Genomic DNA, 23,930 nt, shown 5'->3' with positions numbered 1-23,930 from the left:
AGCTTCGGCAGGGGTCAGGTCCCAAAGTGGAGATGCGGGCAAGGTATCTTAAAGGCTGTAGGAACTGAAGGAGCTCGCACAGCAGCGGGGAAGAAAGGGACGAATGCACATCTAAGGATTCAGCAGCTTTCTCTTTAATCCAGAGAGTCTCTTATTTGGCAAGCATCAGAGCTCAGGTCTCTTCACTTCCTTGCTAAATGTCCAGGGAGAGAGAGCAAAGTACTACAACCAGACAGCCTTATCTGAAACCACATCTTCAGACAGTGTCTGTCAAATCAGAAAGTTTCTCAGGGTCTGCAAACACAGACCTTGTATTTTTAGTCTGTGTCAAGGCTGACTACTTATGGGGCTACAGTATGTTAGAGGGTCTGAAATTATTTCTACCTTAACCAAGTTAACGTGTAGAATCATTTGATGTTTTCTAAAGTGCAAGCTTTACAAAATATCTCATAACAAGCATTTAATTGGTTGATTATAGCATTTTTCTGTTCCTTAGTTTTATAATAGGGGCCTGTTCCTTTCATAGATCCCAGAAAAGAAGGCTCTGATATCTCATTTCTTTTTCCACCAGCCCACACTGTTCTTATTTCCTCATCTTTGCTCCAGTACGTGGCAATGGATACACTTCTGAGCCAGACAATCCTCAGGGAACAGAAAGGCCCTTCCTGCTGTGACTCTATCAGGGTTTCCCCCAGGAATATGAATAGACTTCCCCAAGGGTTACACAACAGGAACTCCCCTCTGCCAACAACTGCCTGAAAGTAGAAGAAGCCACAGGCCAGCCACCAATCTCTTGGTGAAGTTTTGCTGGCACTTTGTCAAGCAGCGTCCTCCACCTTAGGGCTGGAGCCATCCTTTGTGCCCCAGCCTGTCCAATGCCCGTGACCTCTGCGGCCCACTGCCCCAGGCCACAGGGTCCTTAGTCGACAATAAACTTGGACTGACTCCAGAGCTCTCTGAAGCTTCAGGCAGGCAGGCACAGAAGGGAGGTGGTCTTGACTCCCGCTCCCCCAGCAGCCTTTCTGAGCCCACTCCCTCCTCCAGGCCTCTCTGAGGAGGCCTCCATGAGGAACCTCTCAGCTGGGTTCCCTTCCTTTTCCTTGTCCCTTGTTTGGTCTCCAGCTCTCTTATTCGTTCATTTCTTGACTGACAAACAGCTAGGCATGGGAGGTCTAGTTCCCAACATTCCTCCCAGTGAGGACAAGGGTCAGGCTCCTTCCTCTTACTTGGTGCATTTCCCGTCCAGGAGGAAGTAACCGTGAAGGCAGCTCTCACATTTGTCCCCATAGCTGTTATTCTGGCAGTTCACACACACAGCGTCATCTTCACTTGGACCTTCTGTCACCCAGTTTTCAATCTGACCAAGCAAGGACACAGAAAGGCATAGCCCAGCCTCCTCCCTCAGACCCAGGGGTCCAGGCCCAGCCTCCTCCCTCAGACCCAGGGGTTCAGGTCCCAGCCCTCCTCAGACCCAGGGGACCAGCCCTCCTCCCTCAGACCTAAGGGTTCAGGTTCAGCCTCCTCTCTCAGACTAGGGGTCCAGCCCTGGCCCTCCTCCCTCAGACCCAGGGATCCAGGCCCAGCCCTCCTCCCTCAGACCCAGGGATCCAGGCCCTATCCTCCTCCATCTGACCCAGGGATGAAGACTTTTTCCCTCACCTCCTCTGGATCCAGGGAGTATTTCTCTGGCTCCCTTCTGGCCATTTCTAGCTCTTTCCTGGAGACGCATACATGGCTGTTCCCTCGACAGAAGGCATGGCAGGGCCGGCAGGTCCCGCCCCCCAAAGCTGAACCCACAAACAGTGGGAGACACTGCTCACAGTGGCTACCCTGGTAACACAGGACAATGCCATCAGAAGGGCCAGGTACCTGGTCTGGCACACCCCAGCTGGGCTGCAATTTGGCCCCCACTTCACTTGCTTACCCCAGCCCTTCAGTCCTGAGTTACAAAGTCTTCCATACACCCACCTTCCCTGGCCTATTCCGTCCACTATCACACTGTCCCCCAAATCTTTTCACATCTCCCCAGAATACGGCTCTCCCACCCCTTCCCTGCCCATGGCTTCTCAGGACTGGAAATAAACCTCAAGATGCCTCAACATAAGAGATGGGCAGGGGGGGCTGGAGAGATGTCTCAGTGGTTAAGAGCATTGCCTGCTCTTCCAAGGGTCCTGAGTTCAATTCCCGGCAACCACATGGTGGCTCACAACCATCTGTATTGAGATCTGGTGCCCTTTTCTGGCCTGCAAGCATATACACGGACAGAATATTGTATACATAATAAATAAATAAATATTTAAAAAAAAAGAGATGAGCAGGGCTTAGTGGTAGGACACCTGCCTAGAACCCCCAAGTGAGGGGCTGGGATGTGGCTCAGTGGAAGAGCCTCTGCCTAGAATCCCTCAGTGAGGGGCTGGGATGTGGTTCAGTGGTAGAGCCCCTGCCTAGAATCACCCAGTGAGGGGCTGGGTGTGGCTCAGTGGTAGAGCCCCTGCCTAGAATCACCCAGTGAGGGGCTGGGGGTGTGGCTCAGTGGTAGAGCCCCTGCCTAGAATCCCCCAGTGAGGGGCTGGGGTGTGGCTCAGTGGTAGAGCCCCTGCCTAGAATCCCCCAGTGAGGGGCTGGGGGTGTGGCTCAGTGGTAGAGCCCCTGCCTAGAATCCCCCAGTGAGGGGCTGGGGTGTGGCTCAGTGGTAGAGCCCCTGCCTAGAATCCCCCAGTGAGGGGCTGGGGTGTGGCTCAGTGGTAGAGCCCCTGCCTAGAATCCCCTAGTGAGGGGCTGGGGGTGTGGCTCAGTGGTAGAGCCCCTGCCTAGAATCCCCCAGTGAGGGGCTGGGGTGTGGCTCAGTGGTAGAGCCCCTGCCTAGAATCCCCCAGTGAGGGGCTGGGGTGTGGCTCAATGGTAGAGCCCCTGCCTAGAATCCCCCAGTGAGGGGCTGGGATGTGGTTCAGTGGTAGAGCCCCTGCCTAGCATGTCAAACACCCTGGGGTTCGAGCCCCAGCACCACCAAAATACACTTTAAAAATCAATAAAAAACCATTTTGACACACAGATTGAGAGGCTCGGTCTCTGGACCAGGGCCTGTGCTGCTAGGCAGCAGGTCACATACCTTGGTGTGATTCCGGCACAGCAGGCAGTGGTCCTGGGCCCCTACGCCTGCACACTCGCTGTGGCGGTTGCAGCGACACTCTGTAGAGCAGTTGCGGCCAACAAAGCCAAAGTGACACTGGCAGTGGTCGGGTTCTACACAGGAGCCGTTTACACAGCCCTGGGCACACACGGGGCGGCATAAGCCAGTCACACTGTGGGGGCAAGTAGAGATCAGGCAGGCAGGGGACCGGCCCTCACCCACTGTCACACCCCTTTTCAACAGGTTGTTCACCCTGTCTTCCCCATCTTGCCCTCCACTCTCCTCTCCTGGAGACTCACTCTTTCCTGGGGTTCTCTAGCCATTGTGTCCCCTGCTTACTGGGCCGGGCAACTGCCCTCTTGTCTCAGAGATCAGCTCAGAGATCACCTGTGAACCTGGGGTCCACTGCCTCTACACATCTTGTCTCCACCCGTCCTCAATTACCCCACTCTTCCCCTGTCTGCCCAGCCCCCTCCGCCTCACTTGTCCATGGTGTAGCCTGTCTTGCAGCTGCACTCGTAGCCGTGGGGCTGGTCGTGGCAGTTCTGAGTCTCATTGCAGTCATGGTGCCCGTTTGCACATTCATCCTCCGGGGGGCAGGACAGGAAGGCCCAGGATGCCCCAGGACGTCCGCATGTTAGCCCTGACCCCAGAGGACACAGCTTCACCCAGGGTATCACTGCACCACCTGCCCCAGACACCTGGGCCATTCCCCACCTCTGAATCCCACCTCAGGATCACTCCTGTTTGTTCTCCGTGCCCCTCGCCAACCAGTTTGCCCAACTCCCAAACCCTTCTCACCATCTCGGGGACCACTGAGGCCACCTTCCATGCAGTGGCCACCTCCATCCTGGCCACCCCAGGCACACCAGCCACAGTGGGGTCGTCGCAGGCACAGGGCACATTGCGTAGCCTGAGCACAGCCCAGTGAGCAGCTCTCTGGCCCCCTAAGCAGTCGCCCACAGCCTCCAGCCATACATCGCAAGGGCAGGTAGGAGGGGCTCAGACACTGTCCAGGGAAGTGAGGCAGAGAGAGAGAAAGAGAGAGAAAGAGAGAGAGAGAGAGAGAGAGAGAGAGAGAGAGAGATCAGGAGAGAAAGTCAAATACACTTGCCAGACTGCACCATTTTCTCCCAGGCCCCACCCTCCCTGCCTTTAGCTAGCTCAGAACACAAGCTGGGCCATTACAAGCTCAGACCCTTTAACCAGACAGGGTCAGGGTTCTGGAACTGGAAAGACCAAGGAGCCCTGGGCTGGGAGGACACTGGAATGCGGAAATGAGGAGTAAGTGAAGAGGAAAGGAATGGCAGGAAGAGACTCACACACAGAGGTGGCCATCAGCCCCTGTGAAGCCCTGTTGAACTCTCTACCCATCCCCAAAAGGAGTTAGGCAAGCCTAGTACTTGGGCAGCTGAAGCAGGAAAATCAAGAGATCAAAGTCAGGGCAGGCAAGAAGACTCAGAGGATAAATGCATCTGTTGCCAAACTTGATGACCTAAGTTTGATTCCTGAGACCCCTATGGTAGAATAGTTGAACTGGTTCCTACAAGTTGTCCTCTGACCGCTACATGCATGCACCCCCTTCCAAAATGAATAAATGTCATGAAGAGTAGTAGTTCAAAGCCAGCCTAGTGCATTAAAAAAATTCTCACATAATAGTAATATTAAAAAACTAAATAATAAAAATGAAAATAAATGAGCTGAGTGGTAGTGCGCACATCTTTAGTCCCAGCACTCGGGAGGCAAAGGCAGGTGGATCTCTGTGAGTTCAAGTCCAGCCTGGTCTATAGAGCAAGTTCTAGGACAGCCAGGACTACACAGATAAACTCTGCCTTGAAAAAACAAAATAAATAAATAAATTTTAAAAGATTAAAAGAAAGAGACTCCTGTGCCCCAAAGGTCCCATTACACTTAGACATTTGTTCCCTACAACTGAAAAAAGACAGTGGGCAGGGTTACAAACACAGCTGCTGCTTCTTATTTTTTTTTAAATTTGTTTATTTTTATTTTATGTGCATTAATGTTTTGCTTCTATGTATGTCTGTGTGAGGGTGCTGGATCCTGGAGTTACAGACAGCTGTGAGCTGCCTTGTGGGTGTTGGGAATTGAACCTGGGTCCTCTGGAAGAGTAGCCAACGCTTTTTGGTTTTTTTGTTTTATTTTGTTTTTCAAGACAGGTTTCTCTGTGTAGCTTGGCTGTCCTGAACTCCCTCTGTAGACCAGGCTGGCCTCGAACTCATAGATCCACCTGACTTTGTGCCCCAAGTGCTGGGACTAAAGGTGGGCCAGCACTATCCAGCGCTGTAGGCTTAACCACTGAGTCACCTCTCCAGCACCTAAGCCACAACTTCTTACAACAAACTTGGGTCTGGCTTCAGGGCAAAAAGGCTACTTCCAACTCAGCCAGGACATGGAAGAGTCCTGGGTGAGAAGTCAGTCTGCAGTTCACAAGCCATCGCTGGCTGGTTGTGGGAATATACCATGGGGTATAAGAGCATTTTATTTAGTGCTTGGCCTTACCTGAAATATAAAATGGGTGAGATTAATCTGGGCTGGCTGCCCAGGGGCACTTAGAAAGAAACAAAGCAATCGTGCAGTCCTGAAATAGAAACCCCATGGCTATGGCCAGAGCTCGGAGCCTGCTGAGAGCTAGGCCGCCTATGAGCAGAGTGCAGCGAGCAGAACTCAGCCGAGGAGCCAAACACATTTTTGTGCCTTGGCCATCAGATACATTCTCATAAATTCTGTTCTAATCCCAACACCTCAGATATGGTCTCTACATATCCCAGACTGACCTGGAACTTGCAATCCTCCTGCCTCAGCCACCTGAGCACTAGATTACCACACTGCAGCTTCATTCTCCTGCTTCAGAATAACTGGGGTCTAAGAGATGTTTAGAGGTTAAACCATCCTAAACATCCTGGTCTTGTGAAGGACTCGAGTGTGGACACCAGCACCCATGCTAGATCCAAACCCAGGCCCAGCTGAGCTTCTGTGTGCACATGTGGAGGTCAGGGAACAACCTCGGGTACTGACCACCCAGGCCCAGCTGAGCTTCTGTGTGCACATGTGGAGGTCAGGGAACAACCTCGGGTACTGACCACCCAGGCCCAGCTGAGCATCTGTGTGCACATGTGGAGATCAGGGAACAACCTCGGGTACTGACCACCCAGGCCCAGCTGAGCTTCTGTGTGCACATGTGGAGGTCAGGGAACAACCTCGGGTACTGATCACCTTGTTTCTCAGTTAGTCTCTCACTGGCCTGGAATTCACTGAGTAGGCTGGAGGAGCCATGGAGGTCCAGGGTCCTGCCTGTCTGTCTCCTGAGCACTGGGATCACAAGCAAGTCCCATACAGCTGGACTCCTGATCATGAGTAGTGGGTATGAAATTCAGGTCTTCGTGTTTGAAGGGCGACCGCTCTACTGAGTGAGCCACCTTCCCAGGCCCACAGCCTAAGACTTGATTACAAGGTAGATAAGCCACCCCCAGGTGAGGCTTCTAGCTCTGGGAGTTGGCAGTCCTCTGTGCTGGGCCCTCCCGGGCTAGGACATGCAGGGAGCACTGCTGGGTTCTTTCTAATATCAGCTCTTAGAATGGAAGTTCTAATGGCTGTGCCCTGTCCCCCATCCCCGCACTGTAGTCTACTGGGTGAAGGGTGAGAAGATGGGTGAGCTGGCACCCTACCACTGGGTCCTGTGCCACCAGGGAATGCACAAAGAGCAGGCGTCAGTGGGGATCAGACACTTCTTGTTAGATGTGATGATGGAGGGTAGATCTGACTGATCTCTCACTGGGGCAGGCCAAGGCAAATGTTTTTGTCTGCCACTGGGACAGCTAAACTGTGCCAGGTGGGTACAGTCTGGACCGTCCAGAAGCGGACAATGCGGTAGGTAGTTGAGTCCTAGCCACCTGTGTCTGTCAAGTACACCCACCTCCACCAGCCACATCTCCAACCCTCGTTTGCCCTTTTTGAACTGGGTCCTCCCAGCCCTCTCTGGCAGTGTCTCACTGGGCTCTGGATAAGAGCTAGAACACAGGGGCTGACGTCCGGCAGGGAGGGACAGAGTCGTGATCACAACAGCAGGAGGGAACGAAGAGATGGCAAAAGGAAGGAGAAAGGACAGCAGGGCTGGAGCTGGGGGGCGCCAGGGTTGGCAGCAGGACACGGGCATTACCTGCTGGAGGCTGCTGCTCCACACACAGTGCTGCCAGCCCCCATCTGCACCCTTGGAGGCCAGGCAGGACGTGCAGTTGGGGAGGAGGTGACAGGGGGTAGGGCAGGGCAGCGGGGGCGAGGACTCCACTGGCATAGGAGACACGTTCAGCAGAGAATGGCTGAAGCAAGTCCAGTCATAAGTGGGCTGCACCGACAGGATACGGCGAGTCTCCCCTGGTGGTGGTGGGGGGCACAGGGTAGTAACCAGCCTGGATCCCAAAGCCTCCTCCTTCAAGGAGTCTCAACATCACCCTTCTTCTCCAGCCCCAGGGGTGTAAGCCCTGCTCTCTCAGACTTGGAAGTCCAGTCCCCAGCCTTCCTCCCTCGGACCCCAGCTTTCCTCTGAGACTCAGAGGTCCAGGCCTCTAACCCCTCTAGAGACCAGGACCACAGACGCACCTGTCCTCTTGAACTGCCGTGTCCACATGCACTTGCCTTCCCGTGTGCACTGCTCACAGTCAGCAGCCCCGCATGCAGCCTCCGAGCAGTTCCCCGCCCAGAAGACCTCTCGCTGGTTGATTCGGCAGTCATTCTCTGAGGTGCAGGACCCATTACGTCCAATGCAGGCACCCTCTGGGCAATTGGTGCACCACTTACAGCGAGGAGTGGATGCCTGGTGGGGGAATGGGTGTGGTGGGCTCTGCGGGGCTCAGCATCCCTTCTGACATAGTTCTTCCCACCCAAAGCCCACAGCGGAGACCAGTTCCCCTGCCCCTCTACCCACCACGCACCTCTCCATCTCCAGGCTGCAGGGTCCGAGGATGGCGGGCCAGGCACTCGCTGCAGGTCCGCAGCCTCCGACATTCCTCAGGCGAGCGAGGCATTGGGGAACAAGGAGGCACCCCACAGCCCAACCTAAAGGGCACGAGGCTGACTCACTCACATGCATCTAGAACTCATGCTTTGTCTGTGAAACACGGTCCTACAGAATCCTCCCGACACCATGTCCTAAGCTGCACCTCAGGGTCCTGGTCATACATGAGCCCATGTCCACCTGACACTGGAGCCTGAGACATTACCAACTGTCCCCTGTTCCCTATCCCGACCCAAAACAGTGTGCTTCTTCTTACACAGTCAGATCAGGTCTTCCTGTGCCACCTCCCCGTGCCTCTCAGCCCTCCCTGCTCAGGCCTCCAACTTAAGCTTTCCACCCACCCCTCACTCCCACCCACATCACAGTTCCACAATTCCTCAGAATGGTTCTTAGCATTATCCAGATTTTAGAAAAATAACTGGAACTCCTGCTATAACGCAGGCCTGTGGGTGGGTGGGTCAGCATCCATAATCGGATCCATTAACAGTACTGCAGGATGCATGGTGAAATGCTCAGCAGGCTTCTATCCTAGCCACGGAGCAGACAAATGAGTTAACCAAGGAACTGCTTGGCCTCCAGTCTGGATCCCTGAACTGCAGCAGAGGAGACTGTCCAGACGGTCAGAGCTGGGTCTCAGCAGGTACTGGAAGCCTTTTCTGAGCCTCCAGTCTCGATGCTTGCCAGTAAAGATGATATTGCAAACACCCTGGGGACAGCACTGCCTTCAATCCTCACTAGTCTAAATTATACTGGTCATTTACAACTGAGTTCTGACCCAGCTCCTCCAGAAGGAAAGACCTTGGGGTACAAGCAGGGCTCATACTGACCAAGCTCCTCCAGAAGGAGAGACCTTGGGGTACAAGCAGGGCTCATACTGGAGCAATTCCCAACCACCTCTACCCTGCATGGTCACTCACTCCCCAGGTGTGGGCCAGAACCAGTCAGTCGAACTTCAAGGCCTCCCACAAGTCCAGTCTACCTCCTAAAGCTCTCAGAGGACACCAGTATGTCCTGCGCAACAAACTGCCAGTCACTATGGTTACCTGTGTGCCTGGTCCCCAGAGAGGCAAGCACCATGGCACCAGCTACAGGCCCCAGACTGGTTGCAAGCTTCAGGTGAAGGCAGTAGCCGGCAGGGGTCAGGGGGCAAGGTCAACGCCAGCAGGCGACCCAAGGCCACTCCCCCAAATCCTCCAGAGAGGTATAGGCGGCTACCCACTGCGGCTACTGCATGGGCCACCGACTCCTCCATCGGGGATCCCACAAAGGCTGGACCTGAAGAAAGACGGGGTGTTCAGAGACAGGCAGAGAGCAAGAGACACAAAGAAGAGACCCATCGAAAGACTGGTCAGAAGGGAAATCCAAAGAAGATAGTGACAGCGGGCAGACACACAGGAGGACTGCAGAATCAGACAGCAAAGAGAGGAACAGAAAGGTAGACAAACAGAAAAAAGAACATGAGGAGAGGAACAAGGACAGAGGTGGGGGCTGGAAAGAGAACTCGGCAGTTAAGAACATTTGTTGCGCCTGGAGGGGACCTAGGTCTGGTTCCCAGCTCCCACATGGTGGCTCAAAACCATCTGTAAGTCTGATCCCAGGGGATCTGGTGCATCTTTGCAACCTCTGTAGGCACTGGCACACATGTGGTGCATATACATAAATACAGACAAATACACATACATGTAAAATAAAATATCTAAAGATCTTAAAAAACAAAACAAAAGAACAGCAGTGGGCTGGGTATGTGGCTGAGCGACACAGTCCTGGCCAAACAGGCACAAGGCATGGGCTCAACCTATAGCACTGTAAAAACAAACAAGCAAAGAAAGATTTTGGAGCCAGATGGAGGTGGTAGTCACACAGCACTAAAAGCTATGTGACAGTAAAAGCTCTAAATGCCACCAGAATAATAATTTATTTGTATGTGAGTGTGTATGTATGTGTGTGTGCACGCATGCGTGTGCTTGTACACTGCTAGGAACTGAAGCCAAGGCACTGTGCATGCCAAGCAAGCACTCTGCCACTTGGCTACACACAAAGCTCTACTGACCATTTTAAATGGTTTAAATTTCATATTACATAAATTAATATCTGGGTTTTTTTAATCCAAGATAGAATGAATCTTAGAAAGGTTGATTCAGAGTAAAAGGAAATTAGAGAGGGCAAGAATGGAAAAAGGGAAGGCGAAAACACAGAGAACATAGGTTCTAGAAACATAAGCCGCTACACAGTACACAAAGAAATGAAAACGTTAGAGAGGGTCTGAGGTCATGATTTAGCAACAGAGCTCACGTTGGACATTCATCAGTGAGGACGGGAGGTGTGGCTCAGCAGTAGAACCCCTATCTCAAAAATACCAGTGAGGGGCTGGGGGTGTGGCTCAGTGGTGGGGCATTTATCCAAAATCCTGCCTATATGGCCAAGGAGACAAGATGTGGGAGGACAGGACCCGTCGATGTTGGTGAGAACAGAGATGGATGTGGGAGGACAGGACCCGTCGATGTTGGTGAGAACAGAGATGGAGGTGGGAGGACAGGCCTGTCGATGTTGGTGAGAACAGAGTTGGAGGTGGGAGGACAGGCCTGTCGATGTTGGTGAGAACAGAGTTGGAGGTGGGAGGACAGGCCTGTCGATGTTGGTGAGAACAGAGTTGGAGGTGGGAGGACAGGCCTGTCGATGTTGGTGAGAACAGAGATGGATGTGGGAGGACAGGCCTGTCGATGTTGGTGAGAACAGAGATGGAGGTGATGCACAGCACATTCCTATGCTCCTTGGGGAGAGGGAAGCAGATGGAGAGAATGAAGCCAGGTTTACAAGAAGCAGTATGGGTTGTGGAGTTTCTAGGGCTAGGAGCTGGGGGGTGGGGGGTGTGGCTCAGGGATAGAGAGCTTGCCTAGAATCCACCAATGAGGGGTGGGGACATGGCTCAGTCCTAGAGCACTTGCCTAAAATCTACCAGTGATAACACAATTGTCTTGTACGTGCAAGGTCTGAGTGTCAACATTTTGCTTATTACAAAAAAAAAAAATCCTTTCCGGTTCTAAGCTATCTAGACGTCTCCCCACCTTGTATTCTTCCACTAACACATAATTACTGCACTCTGGGTATTAAAAATATAATAGTAAGTAAATAAACAGCACTGAGGTTTTGTCTGTTTATTTCGGAAGGTTTTTTTTTGAGCTTCAAAAAAAGTAAAATTTAGGGCTGGAGAGATGGCTCAGTGGTTAAGAGCATTGCCTGCTCTTCCAAAGGTCCTGAGTTCAATTCCCAGCAACCACATGGTGGCTCACAACCATCTGTAATAAGGTCTGGTGCCCTCTTCTGGCCTTCGGCATACACACAGACAGACTATTGTATACATAATAAATAATAAATATTTAAAAAAAAATAAATAAAATTTATTCTATAGTACATTCTGCATTTCAACATATTTAAACTTCCAATTTTTTTTTTTTTTTGGTTTTTTGAGACAGGGTTTCTCTGTAGCTTTGGAGCCTGTCCTGGAACTCCCTTTGTAGACCAGGCTGGCCTCGAACTCACAGAGATCCGCCTGCCTCTGCCTCCCAAGTGCTGGGATTAAAGGCGTGCGCCACCACCGCCCAGCTTAAACTTCCAATTTTTAAAAGATTATTGTGTATGAATGTGTGTGAGTGTGGGGGGGGGTGTATGTGTGTGAATGGGAGTGTGTGTGTGAATGTATAAGTATGTGTATGAGTGTATGAATTGTGAGTGTGTATGTGTGAGTATGTGGGGGGGTGTGAATGTGCGTGTATGTGTGAGTGTGTGAATGTGAGTGTGTATATAAGTGTGTCCATTCTCTCAGGTGTCCTTTGAGGCAGGGTCTCTCCCTGAACTTTGAACCTGAGTTTCCTTAGCTAGGCCAGAAGCTAACATGCTCCAGTGACCCTCCTGCTTGCTTTGGAGCTGAGGTAACAAGCATGTGTGTGACACTCAACTTGCTATGTGGGTGCTGAGATCTGAACTCTAGTCTTTATGGATATACAGAAAGCATTCGTAGCTGCTAAGCCATCTCTCCAGTCCCTAGAATATCCATTATTTAAGCCTACTTCTAAGCTGTGAACAGAAAACCTAGAAGGATACTTGGCTGTGGGACAATGGTCTTATACACTGTAAAGACTTGTCACTTGTATTGGTGAAACAAAATGCCAGTAGCCAGGCAAGAAGTATAGGCGGGGCAACCAGAACAGGAGAACTCTGGGAAGAAGAAAGCCTCAGTCTGCAGCAGTCACCCAGACCAAGAGGAAGCAAGAGGAGAATGCCTCACTGATAAAAGGTACCAAGCCACATGGCTAGCACAGACAAGAATTATAGGCCAATGTAAGTTGTAAGAGTTTTTGTTTTGTTTGTTTGTTTTCGAGACAGGGTTTCTCTAGTTTTGGACCCTGTCCTGGAACTAGCTCTTGTAGCCCAGACTGGTCTCGAACTCACAAAGATCCTCCTGCCTCTGCCTCCCCAGTGCTGGGATTAAAGGCGTGCACCACCACAGCCCAGTTTAAGAGTTAATTAATAAGAAAGCCTGAGCTAACAGGCCAACCAGTTTATAATTAATGCAGGCCTCTGTGTGTTTCTTTGGGACTGAATGACTGCAGGACCAGGCAGGACAGAAACCTCTGTCAACAGATACTTTCCACTGTAAACTGTGGTTGTTGCTAAGAGCTTTTGTTTTTCTTCCTATTTTATAAATTATGTATAATGATTACTATTACTTTTCCAACCAGAATAAAAAAAAAATATTTCTGTGGTGGCTCACACCTTTAATCCCAGCACTCAGGATTGAGATAGGTGGATCTCTGTGAGTTCAAGGCCAGGCTGGCCTACAGAGTGAGTCCAGGTCAGCCAAACTGACATAGTAGGACTATGTGTCAAAATAACAAAACATTAAATAAACAAAACAAACCATTCTAAGAAAAAAAGAAAGAATCCATGACATGGCTCAGTAGTGAAAAGTATTCACCAGCCACCAAGCCTGATGACCTGAGTTCAATTCTCAGGTCCCACATGTGGAAGGAGAGAACCAACTCCTTCAAGTTACCTCTAACCACCACACGTGTGCTACATGTGCACATAAACACACACACATATGGGCTGGAGAGATGGCTCAGTGGTTAAGAGCATTGCCTGCTCTTCCAAAGGTCCCGAGTTCAATTCCCGGAAACCACATGGTGGCTCACAACCACCTGTAAAGAGGTCTGGTGCCCTCTTCTGGCCTGCAAACATGCACACAGACAGAATATTGTATACATAATAAATAAATATTTAAAAAAACCACACACACATACATACATACAAACATACATAAGACAGTAACTCTGTGATCATCTAGATATATGGAGGGAAGAAGACTTTGCTGATGGATGCTAAGAGGCCCGACCATGACCTCCCCAGACCATGGAAAGGGCTCCACATGGATGTTTCCCAGCCTCCTGGGGATAGCAACAGGGACTCACGTGTGAGGTCAGGCAGGAGCCAGGTGTTGCAGTTGACCTGGTAGAGCAGAACATCACTGCTGAATTCATCAGGGTCTGAGCGCCCCCCAAGGACCACCATGGTGTCTCCTAACAGAGCTGAAGCATGGAAAAGCCGGGGACGGGGCTGTTGGGAGACATATATAGGGCAGGCCTGTCAGAGTCCCACCCTTGGCTCCACATGCTCCTTCCCAACCTACCTGCCACCCATAAATGTCCCTCCTGCCTCAACCTCTGTCTTCACCTTCTTCTAAAGGAAAATTCTGGAGTACCATCCTTGGGCCCCACAACCTACTCTGTTTTCTATAAACTTGGTCTCTATCCCCTCTGCCCCAGAGGGGCTTAGGGACATGTGCACATCACATGTAACTGTCCCTACCAGCACTGACAGGTTCCTGTTCCCCCACACCAGGCTCCTTAGACTTATAAGGCAGAGGTTACAGGATACCATAGATGGGGGGCTGAAGAAGGGGAGGAGATCTGTCAGGGTGGTGCTGGGGCAGAAACCATGCCTCTGATTTCCTGGCCAAGGATTCTTGCCATTATCATAGTTCGGCACAGGGGACTGAAAAGAAGGAACAGGAGGCAGGAATCTGGGTGGGGAAAGCCAGTGCTTGGGGAACCTCCCTTCTGTGGCTATAGCCAGCTGTCCTAACCTTTGCCCCCTGAGAAGGTGCGAGCAAGCTCCAGGTGCGGTCAGGACAATGTAGAGAGTAGAGCTCCGGGGAAGGCGCTGCCAGTTCCACATGGAAGCGGAAACCTCCAAACACATAGAGGGAGTCGGTGGCCTCGTGGTAGACTGCAGAATGACCATAGAGACCTGGAGGGGCAGAAGGACCACAGAGATGGCAGGGAAGGAATGGCTGGCAGCCAGGAATGTCCCCTGATCCCTTCCTGAATGGCCCTGTGGCCAGAGACTTGGGGAGACCTTCATTCTTTCCCTCTCCTTAGGGTCTAGGAGACAGCCCTAGGAAGAATAGCCAATGGTTGGGAAGATGTCACACGGTAGGAGAAGGGAGGCAGGGTGGCAGAATGTCTGACAGGTGGTGGTCAAGGCTGCAGGAGACACAGGGGAGAGGACAGAAAGGAAAAAAGAGCCCCTGAGAGTTGCAGATCTTAGGACCTGGGGAAGGAGATGGCAGCCACACTAAGGGAGGTAAGCAGAGAAACTGAACACGCCAAAGTTGTGTCCCTGGAAAGCTACCTGGAGCCAAAAGACAGCAAGGAGTTTTTTGGGTTTTGGCTTTTTGTTTTTTTAAATACAATGAGCCGTGATCAGAATGTGGGAGGAGACCAGAAGCTTAAGTACAGTCCAGACAGTTTCCATGGCAGCCTCACCTGTTGGGGGTGTCCCACTCTGGGCTCCAGATACCCAGGTGCCAGTTGCCAGCTGGTACTCCAACAACTGCTGATTGAAGCCATTTTCGGGAGAGTAGCCACCCACCAAGAGCAGAGAAAGGCCTCGACGGGCGGTAAGGGTGTGACCAGCAACAGCCGGCAATTCCATGTTCTGAGGAGCCTGTAAGATAGAGGACTAGTGTCACCCAAAGGGGTGGAGGAAGACTCGCTTTACAGAGACATAAGATCAGCCCCAGCTAAGGAGTAGAACTCCACAGGACTGTGCAGACCCTGGCCTGCCAGGGCCCAGGTAGCTTCTGCCCACTCCACACCCACTTCTCCAGGCATAACCAAAAGTCCATAATTACTCCTCTGTTCTCTCTGTAGTTGGGTGGAACTACAGCCCATAGGCCAACCGGAGTGTCCCAGGCCCTTGTCCAGAGATCAGCTTGTAACTACAAATATTTAACCTAGGTTAACCAGTAAATTCAATTTCACAACTCCCTACCCTACCGTGGTGCTAGGGATTGATCCCAGGACCTGGTGTAAGCTAAACAAAGGAACTACCACTGAGCCACACCTCCAGCCCCTCACTGGGGGATTCTAGGCAGGGGCTCTACCACTAAGATACACTCCCAGGCACTATTCCCACACTTCTGTTGAAACCCTGAGGACAGATCCCTCTGGTAATGAAACTCAAAGGAACTGTTGGACCCATTGTGAGGACAGGGTTAGGGTGGAGACAGAGGCTTACCTTCTCCTGTCTCCACTGCAGGGTAGTGAGGTTAAGGACCCAGAAGTCACGGGTAACACCCCCAGCTGTGAGGCCCCCCAGTAGATACATGGCACCACGGCCAGCAGGCACATAGGCAGCTGCATGGAAGGAGCGGGGTGACGGGCCTGGGCCCCCGTCCTCAGCTCCTGCCAGCATCTGTGTCCACCTGCGCTCACTGACTGAATACCTGGAGCCAAGATCAGAACATGTTTTTCTAAGCAGTCACACTCCCCACATCCTTAAAGATGTCCTAGCACCCCTTTGGGCTGATCCCCTGGTGCCCACAATCAGGTGAGTTTCCTATAACAAGTGTCCCCACCACCTTTGAGGTGTCCCTCACCCAAGAGGTTTTCCTGCAATCACTAGGGTGAGCCAGTTAACAGACATCTCAGCTGTCCTTACCTGTACAGGTTTCCCAGCAGGCCCTGGGGCAGACCTAGGCCCCCAAACATCCACAAGGTGGCATCAGGTCCCTCTACCATAGTGTGTCCCAGGCGGTGGAGGAAGCGGCTAGCAGTGTCCTGGAGTGGGAATGAGGATGCTGGAGGTCAGGTCAGGGTCATGACAAAGTGCCAGCCCTAGGTGGAGGGTTTACGGGCACTCCCAAGAATAGAGGTGGAAGACTGACCCACAGGACAAAGTGTTGCTATAACTCACAGCTGAGAGGCGGCTGTCCATGAGCGTCTCCCAGACCAACTGTCCACCATCCAGCTTTGTGGCACAGTCTGGGCCCCCAAAGCCCTCAGCACAGATGCATACGCCTAGGCTCTGGGGACAGCAGAAAGAAGCTCAGAGGAGCCCTGAACATCACTCCACCCCACCTGGCAGTTCCCATCCCACCTGTCCCACCTGTACCTGGTTACAGATTCCTGCCCCGGTGTGGGCATTGCAGTTCTCAGGACACAGAGCCATGCGGCAGTGAGGGCCAGCCCAGCCCTGAGGACAGCGGCAGAGCCCAGCACCTGCAGCCCCATCCTGGGGCACACATTCCTGAGGAACAGGGCAGCTGCCAGGACCCCCTGATCCACATCGGGCAGAGCCCACAGAAGCGTTGAAGCCCCAGGACGAGGAGCCATTGGCCTCCCAGTGCAACACAAGTAGCCCTGTGGGGGAAGAGGTGGGGGGCTGGCTGGAGCCCCAGTCTGGGCACTGATGCCATGCTGGCGAACAAGGACTACCGTGAAAACCCGCATTTACACATAGCCCCCCTACCCAGTCTATCAGGTTCCACACACTTTAGGTTTTTGAGTTTTTTTTTTCAAGACAGGAGTTCTCTATGTAGTCCTGGCTGTCCTGGAACTCGCTCTGTAGACCAGGCTGGTCTCAAACTCAAGAGAACCACCTGCTGTGCCGTCAGACTGCTGGGATTAAAGGCGCGCACCACCACTGCCCAGCAAGACACTTAAGTTTTGAGTGGGGAGGTTGTCTTTTAGAAAGGTCTTGTGTAGCTAGGGCTGGCCCTGAACTCACTCTGTTGCTGAGGAGAACCTTGAGCTCCTAATCCTCCTGCCTCTTCCTCCCAAGGGCTGGGATTACAGGAGTGCGCCACCACACCTGGCTCTAAATTCCAGCCATTTTCAAATTAAATCTTAAGCTAAGGACCTACCCTATACAGGCCCATGGACTATCTCTGCCACCACGCACACACACACACACAATCAAAAAATAAAGCCTAGATTTCTATTTAGCCACTGCTTGTTATGTTTCAAGCTGTCATTGAACTTGCGTCTCATCTCCCTGGACACCAGTAGCATCCCCCGCTGCCTCCTGGCTGCCTGATGTTCTACCCTCCAGCAGCCCTTGAGATCTTTACAGCAGTGAATCTGCAAACCTCCCACAGTTCCCAGTGCTCTTCAGCAAGAGCAGCTCTCCTGAGACATAGAACTGCAGTGGTGCACATGGCAATCCCAGCACTCAGGAGCCTCGGGAGTTCAAGGCCATTCTGAGCAACAAAAAGAAAAAGCCAGTCGCTAAGATGTAGCTGGCTCAGGTTGTGGAATGCTTGCCTAGCATGGACACAGGCCTGGGTTCAGTTCTCAGCACCACATAAAACCTGGCAGGGAGGTGCACACCCATTATCCCAACACCAGGGAGACGCAGGCAGGAGGATCAGGAGTTCAAGGTCATCCTCAACTACACTGACCGAGGCTGACCTAGGCTGAGACCAACCCTGACTCAACAAAGGAAGGAATGGAGGAAATGAGAGCAGACACAGTGGCTTACCCCTGTAACAATTCCATTACTAGGAAAGCTGAAGAAACAGGACTGCAATGAGTCTGAGCGACCCTAGCCTTCATAGTGAGACCTTATTTCAAATAAAAACACTTCCTTTCTGGTACGAATAGGGCCCTAGAGACTCCTCTGAACTCAGGATCTCCCACTGTTGCCATCCTGTACACCCTAGCACTGGCCCCTCCAGCCTGCTCTCAGAGCCTGGCTCCTGCTACTCCTCTGCCTGGAAAAGCTGCCCTCCCATGCCTCTGACCTCGCTTCTAGCCCAATTCCCCTCTTTAAAGAAGCTTTGCCTGGGCCAGGCAGTGGTGGTGCACACCTTTAATCCCAGCACTCTGGGGGCAGAGGCAAGTGGATCTCAGTGAATTCAAGGCCAACCTGGTCTACAAAAGCTAGTTCCAGGACAGGTTCCAAAGCTACAGAGGAACCCTGTCTCAAAAAAATAAAAATAAAAAAAAGAAAGAAAGAAAAAAAGAAAGAAAGAAAGAAAGAAAGAAAAAAATAATAAGTTTTGCCTGGCTCCAGCTCCCATGGTGAGACAGGGCCCATTCCTGCCCACTGCCTAGTCAAAGAGGCAGTTTGTCCCCCTCCCCAGTCCATGAGGGAGCACATGTACCCATGTCTGACTCAGGCCAACTCAGTGCGAGAGTCCCTCATGGCCTGGGTTTCACACATGCTACAGCAAACTGGCTCCAATCCACCCTTTTCTCCAGTCCCAACAGCTGAGCTGCTGAAAGCAGCACAGGAGGCCAGGTCTTCCTGGGTACTCCCTCTCCCGCGTCTCCATCTCCTAAGTTTCTCCTCCTCTCAGCCAGGTGGCTGCTGAGGGTTGGGCAATTCTTTGGTGTGAACACTCTTGTGAACAGTGGCATCTGTGTCTACCTGCCAGATGACAGAAGTATCCCTCACTGTCATTCAAAATGTGTCCAGACATTGTCAAATGTCCCCCAAGGAACACAACTCTGGTTGAGAAGTGCAAGGGTCACCAGCGACAGTGGAAGTGCCTCACAGACAGACCCTACTTGTCCCTTTCTCCAGAACCAGCCTGGTCAGCAAAGTTCTGTTTCTCTCCAGCACAGTCCAGGAGAGAAAGGAGTGCTGTCACCTGCAACCCACGTCAGTCCCTGAGCTGGGACCCAGGTCCTATGCCCAATCAGTGATAGGTGCAGAAGCATGGGATACAAAGCCCAGTTTAAAAAGAAAAAAAAATAAAAGCTCAGAACGAGGGTTGAGATGGAGCTGGAGAGAAAACACCTGACTAGAATCCACCAGTGAGAGCTAGAAATGGGGCCCAGCGGGAGAGAATGTGCCTAGCACCCAAGGGACCCTGGCCTGGATTCTGTACCAACACTGAAGGATGAAGAGATGCCCAAGACAAAGCGATCCCACTCCATCAAGCTCCCATACCAGACAAAGCCTGCACCGTGAGGGGTCTGTCCCGCCGCTGGCCACAGAAGGCAGCAATGAGGCTCCGGTCTGACTGCACGACGCCAGTGTCCAGGAAGCGTGGGAACCCATCAAAGGCCAGGACGTAGCTCAGCTGAAACGGTCCAGAAACAAGAGTTATGGATCTGCGTGGAGGCTGGGGGAGTGCAGTAAATGTGCTTCCAATCTCAGCTACACGGGAGGTAATGCAGACTGTGAGTTCGCTGTGAGTCTAGGCTCTACGTTAAGAGTCTACACCAGAGAGAGAACATGAGAAAATGAGAATGGGAGAAAGCCATGTGAATCTAGGGAATGGACTATCTGAACACACAGGGTCGACCATTACGTCTGGAGCACGGAGGCTGCCCCTCCCATCCTGTGTCCAAAGCAGACACAGCTAACAAACCAGACACACTGGCACCAAACCTCTCCCTCAATACACAGTAGTGGAAGTCACTTCTAATGAACAAGGGAGGGCACAGAGGTGTAAGAACTGACCCTGCTGGTCGGGGAGGAGGTGCTGGAGGATCTGAAGAATGAGAGGCAGGAGCTCAGGAAACAGAAAAGAACTGGGAAATGGGAGGACCTTAGAGCCGAGAACAAAGGGCGAGATGACCCGACAAACAGTTTTAGACATGCAGGATCAAACAAACAAACCAATGATGGGGTCAGGATCTATTTAGGGGGTCCAGATTGGGAAGGGGACATGGTTCTGACTTATAAACTGAACCCTAGTCCCCTCAGTGCTCACAGTGCAGGGGGTGCTGCTGTCTGGAGAGAAGGTTAGAGTGAGTGGGGGACAGAGAGTCCCAGGAGCACAGGGCTGTAGCACTTCCGTGGCTGAGACAACCCACACACAGTAGGAGAGGCCAGGTCCAGCTCTTGCTGCCCCACCACCTGAAGGCAGCAGTCCCCCAAAGCGGCGGGAGCCCAGAGCCACTGAGGACACATTGGTGAGGAGGGCACGACCCCCACACTCCCGGAAGCAGGATCCACCAGCTCTGCAGAACAGAGGAGAGACAGTGTCACCGCACTCCTGTCTCACCCCATGGAGTCCCTAACCCCTCTCTGCCCAGCCCCATGGGTTCTTGACTTACCGGGGGTCCCCATAGTATCCTGGAGAGCAGATCTGACAATGGGCCCCCTCAGTATGGTCCTGGCAGAAGCAGAGACCAGTGAGGTTATCACAGTGGCCACGGCGTGGGTCTCCATGCCCGTTACACTGGCAGGGTCGGCAGCCACCAGAGCCCGTTGCATTGCCAAAACTGCCAGGCCGGCACCGCTCACAATGCTCCCCCCATGTCCAATCTGTGGAGGTCCCAGGAGGTAGGACACAAAGTCAAGAGCAAGGACATGAAGGGGCCCAGACCCCCTCCCAAGTTGCTTCAAAGAGTCAAACAAGGCCTAGGCTAGGGAAGAAACAGCAAGCCCCTAAAGAAGGGAGTGAGGCCAGATCAGAGAGATGGGACAGGAGCAGGGACTATGGCAGGGATCACAACACAACCTCCAGAGAGACTCGGAGAGGAAGATGCTGGAGTCATGAAAAGGAGAGTGGGGTGTTCCTGCAAGGCTGACCATGAGACTCAGACCACGGTGGCTTACCCTGGCACTCATCACAAAAGCCAGGTCCCCGCCTGCGGCAGTGGCTGTGAAAGTTGCAGCCACAGTCTCGAGAGCAACGTGGGGCAGGGGGTCCTGGGGCAGGTGTGGGTGGGGGCAGATCAGAGGTCCAACCGAGGTCACACATGCAAGTGAAGTCTGGGGGACCGCTACACACACCGTGGCCACAGTCTTCCAGGCACCTGAAGAATCATGGTGGAGGTGGAGGAGAACTGGTGGGTGCAGAGTCCTCAAAGCACCCCACCATCTCCACCCACTGCAACACTCTCACTAGCAGCTGCTTCTTCCCATGGTCCTGTGCTGTGCAAGTAAACCTGTTTCCAAGACAACCCTATCACACATGGTGATACCTGTCTCCATAGAAACCACATAGCACCACTAGGAAAACTCCCTTCTAACTAGGTCCTCTTCCATCTCCACGGCAATTCTGAAGGTTATGGCCCACAACCCAGGTGCATCCTGTTCCTATGGTAAAAGGTTACCTCGGGCATCCGGCTATTCCACTTCTGCAAGGTGAAAACTCCATGCTAACTGGGGATACCAGTTCTACTGAGAGCCCAGTACCATGACGGCTTCCTCCCTCTATCTTGAGCTCCAGCCCTGAGGCAACATTTTTATGGCAACCCACATCTCACTCACGTGCGGTTACAGTGTGTGATGCCATCGCCCTGGTATCCACGCTGGCAGTGACACTCATAGCTGAGAGGCGTGTTCAGGCAGGTCGCCCGTGGGTGACACCTCGCCAGGCCCAGGCGGCATTCATCTACGTCTGGACAGCGGGCATAAGCCCAGCGGGCAGGGAGAGCCACAGGCAGTCCCAGGCCTTCTCCCACCCACAAGGAGCAGTTCCCCCCACCCAGCGGTCCAGAGAAGTCCCCTTGTAGGCACCTGTGGGGTGAGAGATCAGAGGGGGTACAATATAGAAATACGAGACAACAGGGAACAGTGACAGACAGGAAGAGACAGGAAAGAGAGCAGGAAAGCAAAGGAGAAGACACAGATGGCAATAAGGAAATAGGAGGGCAGTTACAGGACAGAGGGTGGAAACAGGGCAGAGAAACCAGTCATTAAAAACATTTAGCTGGGAAAGCCAGGAGACCCACCCAACCAGCCAAGTCCCTCACCGTCCCAGAGTGGGGTTGTCTTCATTGCCACACCAACCACATTCGTGGCTCTGCAGACACTCGTGACAAGTCAGGAAGCCACCGCAGCTCCTGCACCGTGGCTCTGAATGCACACTGCAGAGTGACAAGGGCTAGGGGTCAGAGCCCAGGACATTCCCCTGCTGGGAGCTCCACCTCACCAGTCCAACCCTTTAGCGTACCTGTCGTCCCAGCCACGGCAGCCCCCATGTGGGTACCGGGCCAGGTAGGCAGCAAACAGGAAGCAGGTGTGCGTGGACTGACACCAGGCACACTGGCTAGAGTTGGCCAGGCAGTCCTCACAGGTCAGGCGTCTGTGGGTGAAAGCAGGCCCAGGTCACCACAGCCCACACCCCCATGCACGCCCGCCCCCTCCCAGTCCTAGCTGGACTCACTGGCTACAAAGTGGGGGGCATTCCTCTGGATTCTTCAGAGCACCTCGACCGCGGCCTCGCCGGCTGCATGCTGCATCCCCTTTGCGGCTGGTGCTCTGATGCCACTCACAGAAGGGGTCCTGGGGTGGGGGGACAAGGTCAGAACTCAGCCATCATCTGCTCAGAATCCAGCGGCCACTCCCTCCTGCCCCTGGTCCACCTGCAACCATCTTCAGCCACAGCCATGCATCTGTCTACCTAGCCTTCACTTCACCTCTCTGGATAACGGCACTTCTGTCAGGAGTGGGGGCGCAGGTAGATTTAATGGGGGAGAAAGGCAACCTCAGCCACTAGACCAGGAGCCAACACAAAACCCAATTGGCAGTCCAACATGGTGCCACGTACCAGTAAACCCAGCACTTGGGAGATGGAGGCAAAAGGATCATGAGTTGGAGGCCAACCCAGGCTAAATAGCAAGACTGAGTATCAAAAAGAAAAAGGATCAATTTCTAGTCAATGAAACACAGCTCTGCACCGGACTGAATGACCAGGAGAGTCTGGGACCCATGGCCTCCCTGCAAATCACTGGAACAAACTGTCCCTAGAAACGGGCAGCAGAGCAGAGGAAGCTGGATGTCCCCAGCTGGAGCTAGCAGGCCTGACCACTTTCTCCAGGCTGATGACAGTCAAGCGGGCAAACATCCACCTTCCCCTGGTGAAGAACGCTCAATGATTTTTCTGACCTCTGCCACGGGGCATACTCCAACTCCCAGGTGCCCATCTCTTCCAGTCCCACCTCCTCTACTCCCTACCATCTGCCCTCACCAAGACCCCTCTACGGTCTGTGCCACCTCTAAGGGAACCTATCCCAGCAGACACCTGGGTGCAAGCATGGCAGTCTCGATGCTCCTCACAGAGTGGACAGAGGGCAGGTACCAGCACCAGCAGGGACTCGCCGGTCCCGTCATCCTCACAGTGGGCTCCTCCCTGGCGCAGGTGACAGGTGGCACTGTTGAGGCACCAGCCACAGCCCTGATCAGCCAGGCAGCCTAGGCAGGAGGAGTAGGAGGTGCAGGCCGAAGAGCGGTAGGGCTCCAAGAAGAAGAAGGAGATCTCCTGGGGCAGGGCATACAGGAAGGAGTCAGGTTTGGGGTCAACTGGAGGTGGTGACCGCATGAGAACTACAATGACAACTCAGGAAACTGGCACAGGAAAGGGGCAGGGTCTGAAGGACTCTAGAGGTCAAAGAGTAGAGGACAGGGGTCAGGGAGGAGTCAGATCTGGAGAGAGGATGGAATGAGTGGGGATTAGGTGTACCTCAGGAGTAAAGCACTTGTCTAGAATCCACAAATGAGAGGTTGGAGGGGGCACAAGGA

The 23,930-nt window shown here is 52.9% G+C and overlaps 1 protein-coding gene across 1 annotated transcript in view; it reads right to left on the bottom strand.

Annotated features, from left to right (window-relative positions):
• Window positions 1-23,930, bottom strand: part of Megf8 (multiple EGF like domains 8) — a 48,597-nt gene that overhangs the window by 6,107 nt on the left and 18,560 nt on the right. Inside the window, exons 15-39 of the mRNA XM_041654828.1 lie at window positions 23,434-23,670; window positions 22,576-22,694; window positions 22,363-22,494; window positions 22,163-22,276; window positions 21,678-21,926; window positions 21,021-21,220; window positions 20,516-20,726; window positions 20,170-20,419; window positions 19,401-19,533; window positions 16,617-16,864; window positions 16,419-16,529; window positions 16,164-16,282; window positions 15,741-15,948; window positions 14,987-15,167; window positions 14,305-14,468; window positions 13,631-13,775; window positions 9,206-9,437; window positions 8,080-8,203; window positions 7,748-7,961; window positions 7,308-7,522; window positions 3,932-4,139; window positions 3,614-3,773; window positions 3,110-3,302; window positions 1,660-1,830; window positions 1,227-1,357 (exon numbers count right to left, since the gene is read on the bottom strand). Coding sequence (XP_041510762.1) covers window positions 1,227-1,357; window positions 1,660-1,830; window positions 3,110-3,302; window positions 3,614-3,773; window positions 3,932-4,139; window positions 7,308-7,522; window positions 7,748-7,961; window positions 8,080-8,203; window positions 9,206-9,437; window positions 13,631-13,775; window positions 14,305-14,468; window positions 14,987-15,167; window positions 15,741-15,948; window positions 16,164-16,282; window positions 16,419-16,529; window positions 16,617-16,864; window positions 19,401-19,533; window positions 20,170-20,419; window positions 20,516-20,726; window positions 21,021-21,220; window positions 21,678-21,926; window positions 22,163-22,276; window positions 22,363-22,494; window positions 22,576-22,694; window positions 23,434-23,670 — 4,469 coding nt within the window. The remainder of the gene's footprint in view (window positions 1-1,226; window positions 1,358-1,659; window positions 1,831-3,109; window positions 3,303-3,613; window positions 3,774-3,931; window positions 4,140-7,307; window positions 7,523-7,747; window positions 7,962-8,079; window positions 8,204-9,205; window positions 9,438-13,630; window positions 13,776-14,304; window positions 14,469-14,986; window positions 15,168-15,740; window positions 15,949-16,163; window positions 16,283-16,418; window positions 16,530-16,616; window positions 16,865-19,400; window positions 19,534-20,169; window positions 20,420-20,515; window positions 20,727-21,020; window positions 21,221-21,677; window positions 21,927-22,162; window positions 22,277-22,362; window positions 22,495-22,575; window positions 22,695-23,433; window positions 23,671-23,930) is intronic.

Source organism: Microtus oregoni, unplaced genomic scaffold (assembly GCF_018167655.1).
Source record: "Microtus oregoni isolate MIOR12 unplaced genomic scaffold, Mior012 000006F_ref0000085, whole genome shotgun sequence".
NCBI lineage: Eukaryota > Metazoa > Chordata > Mammalia > Rodentia > Cricetidae > Microtus > Microtus oregoni.
Note: the sequence above shows the minus strand (reverse complement) of the source record. Positions and strands in the feature narration are given on the sequence as shown.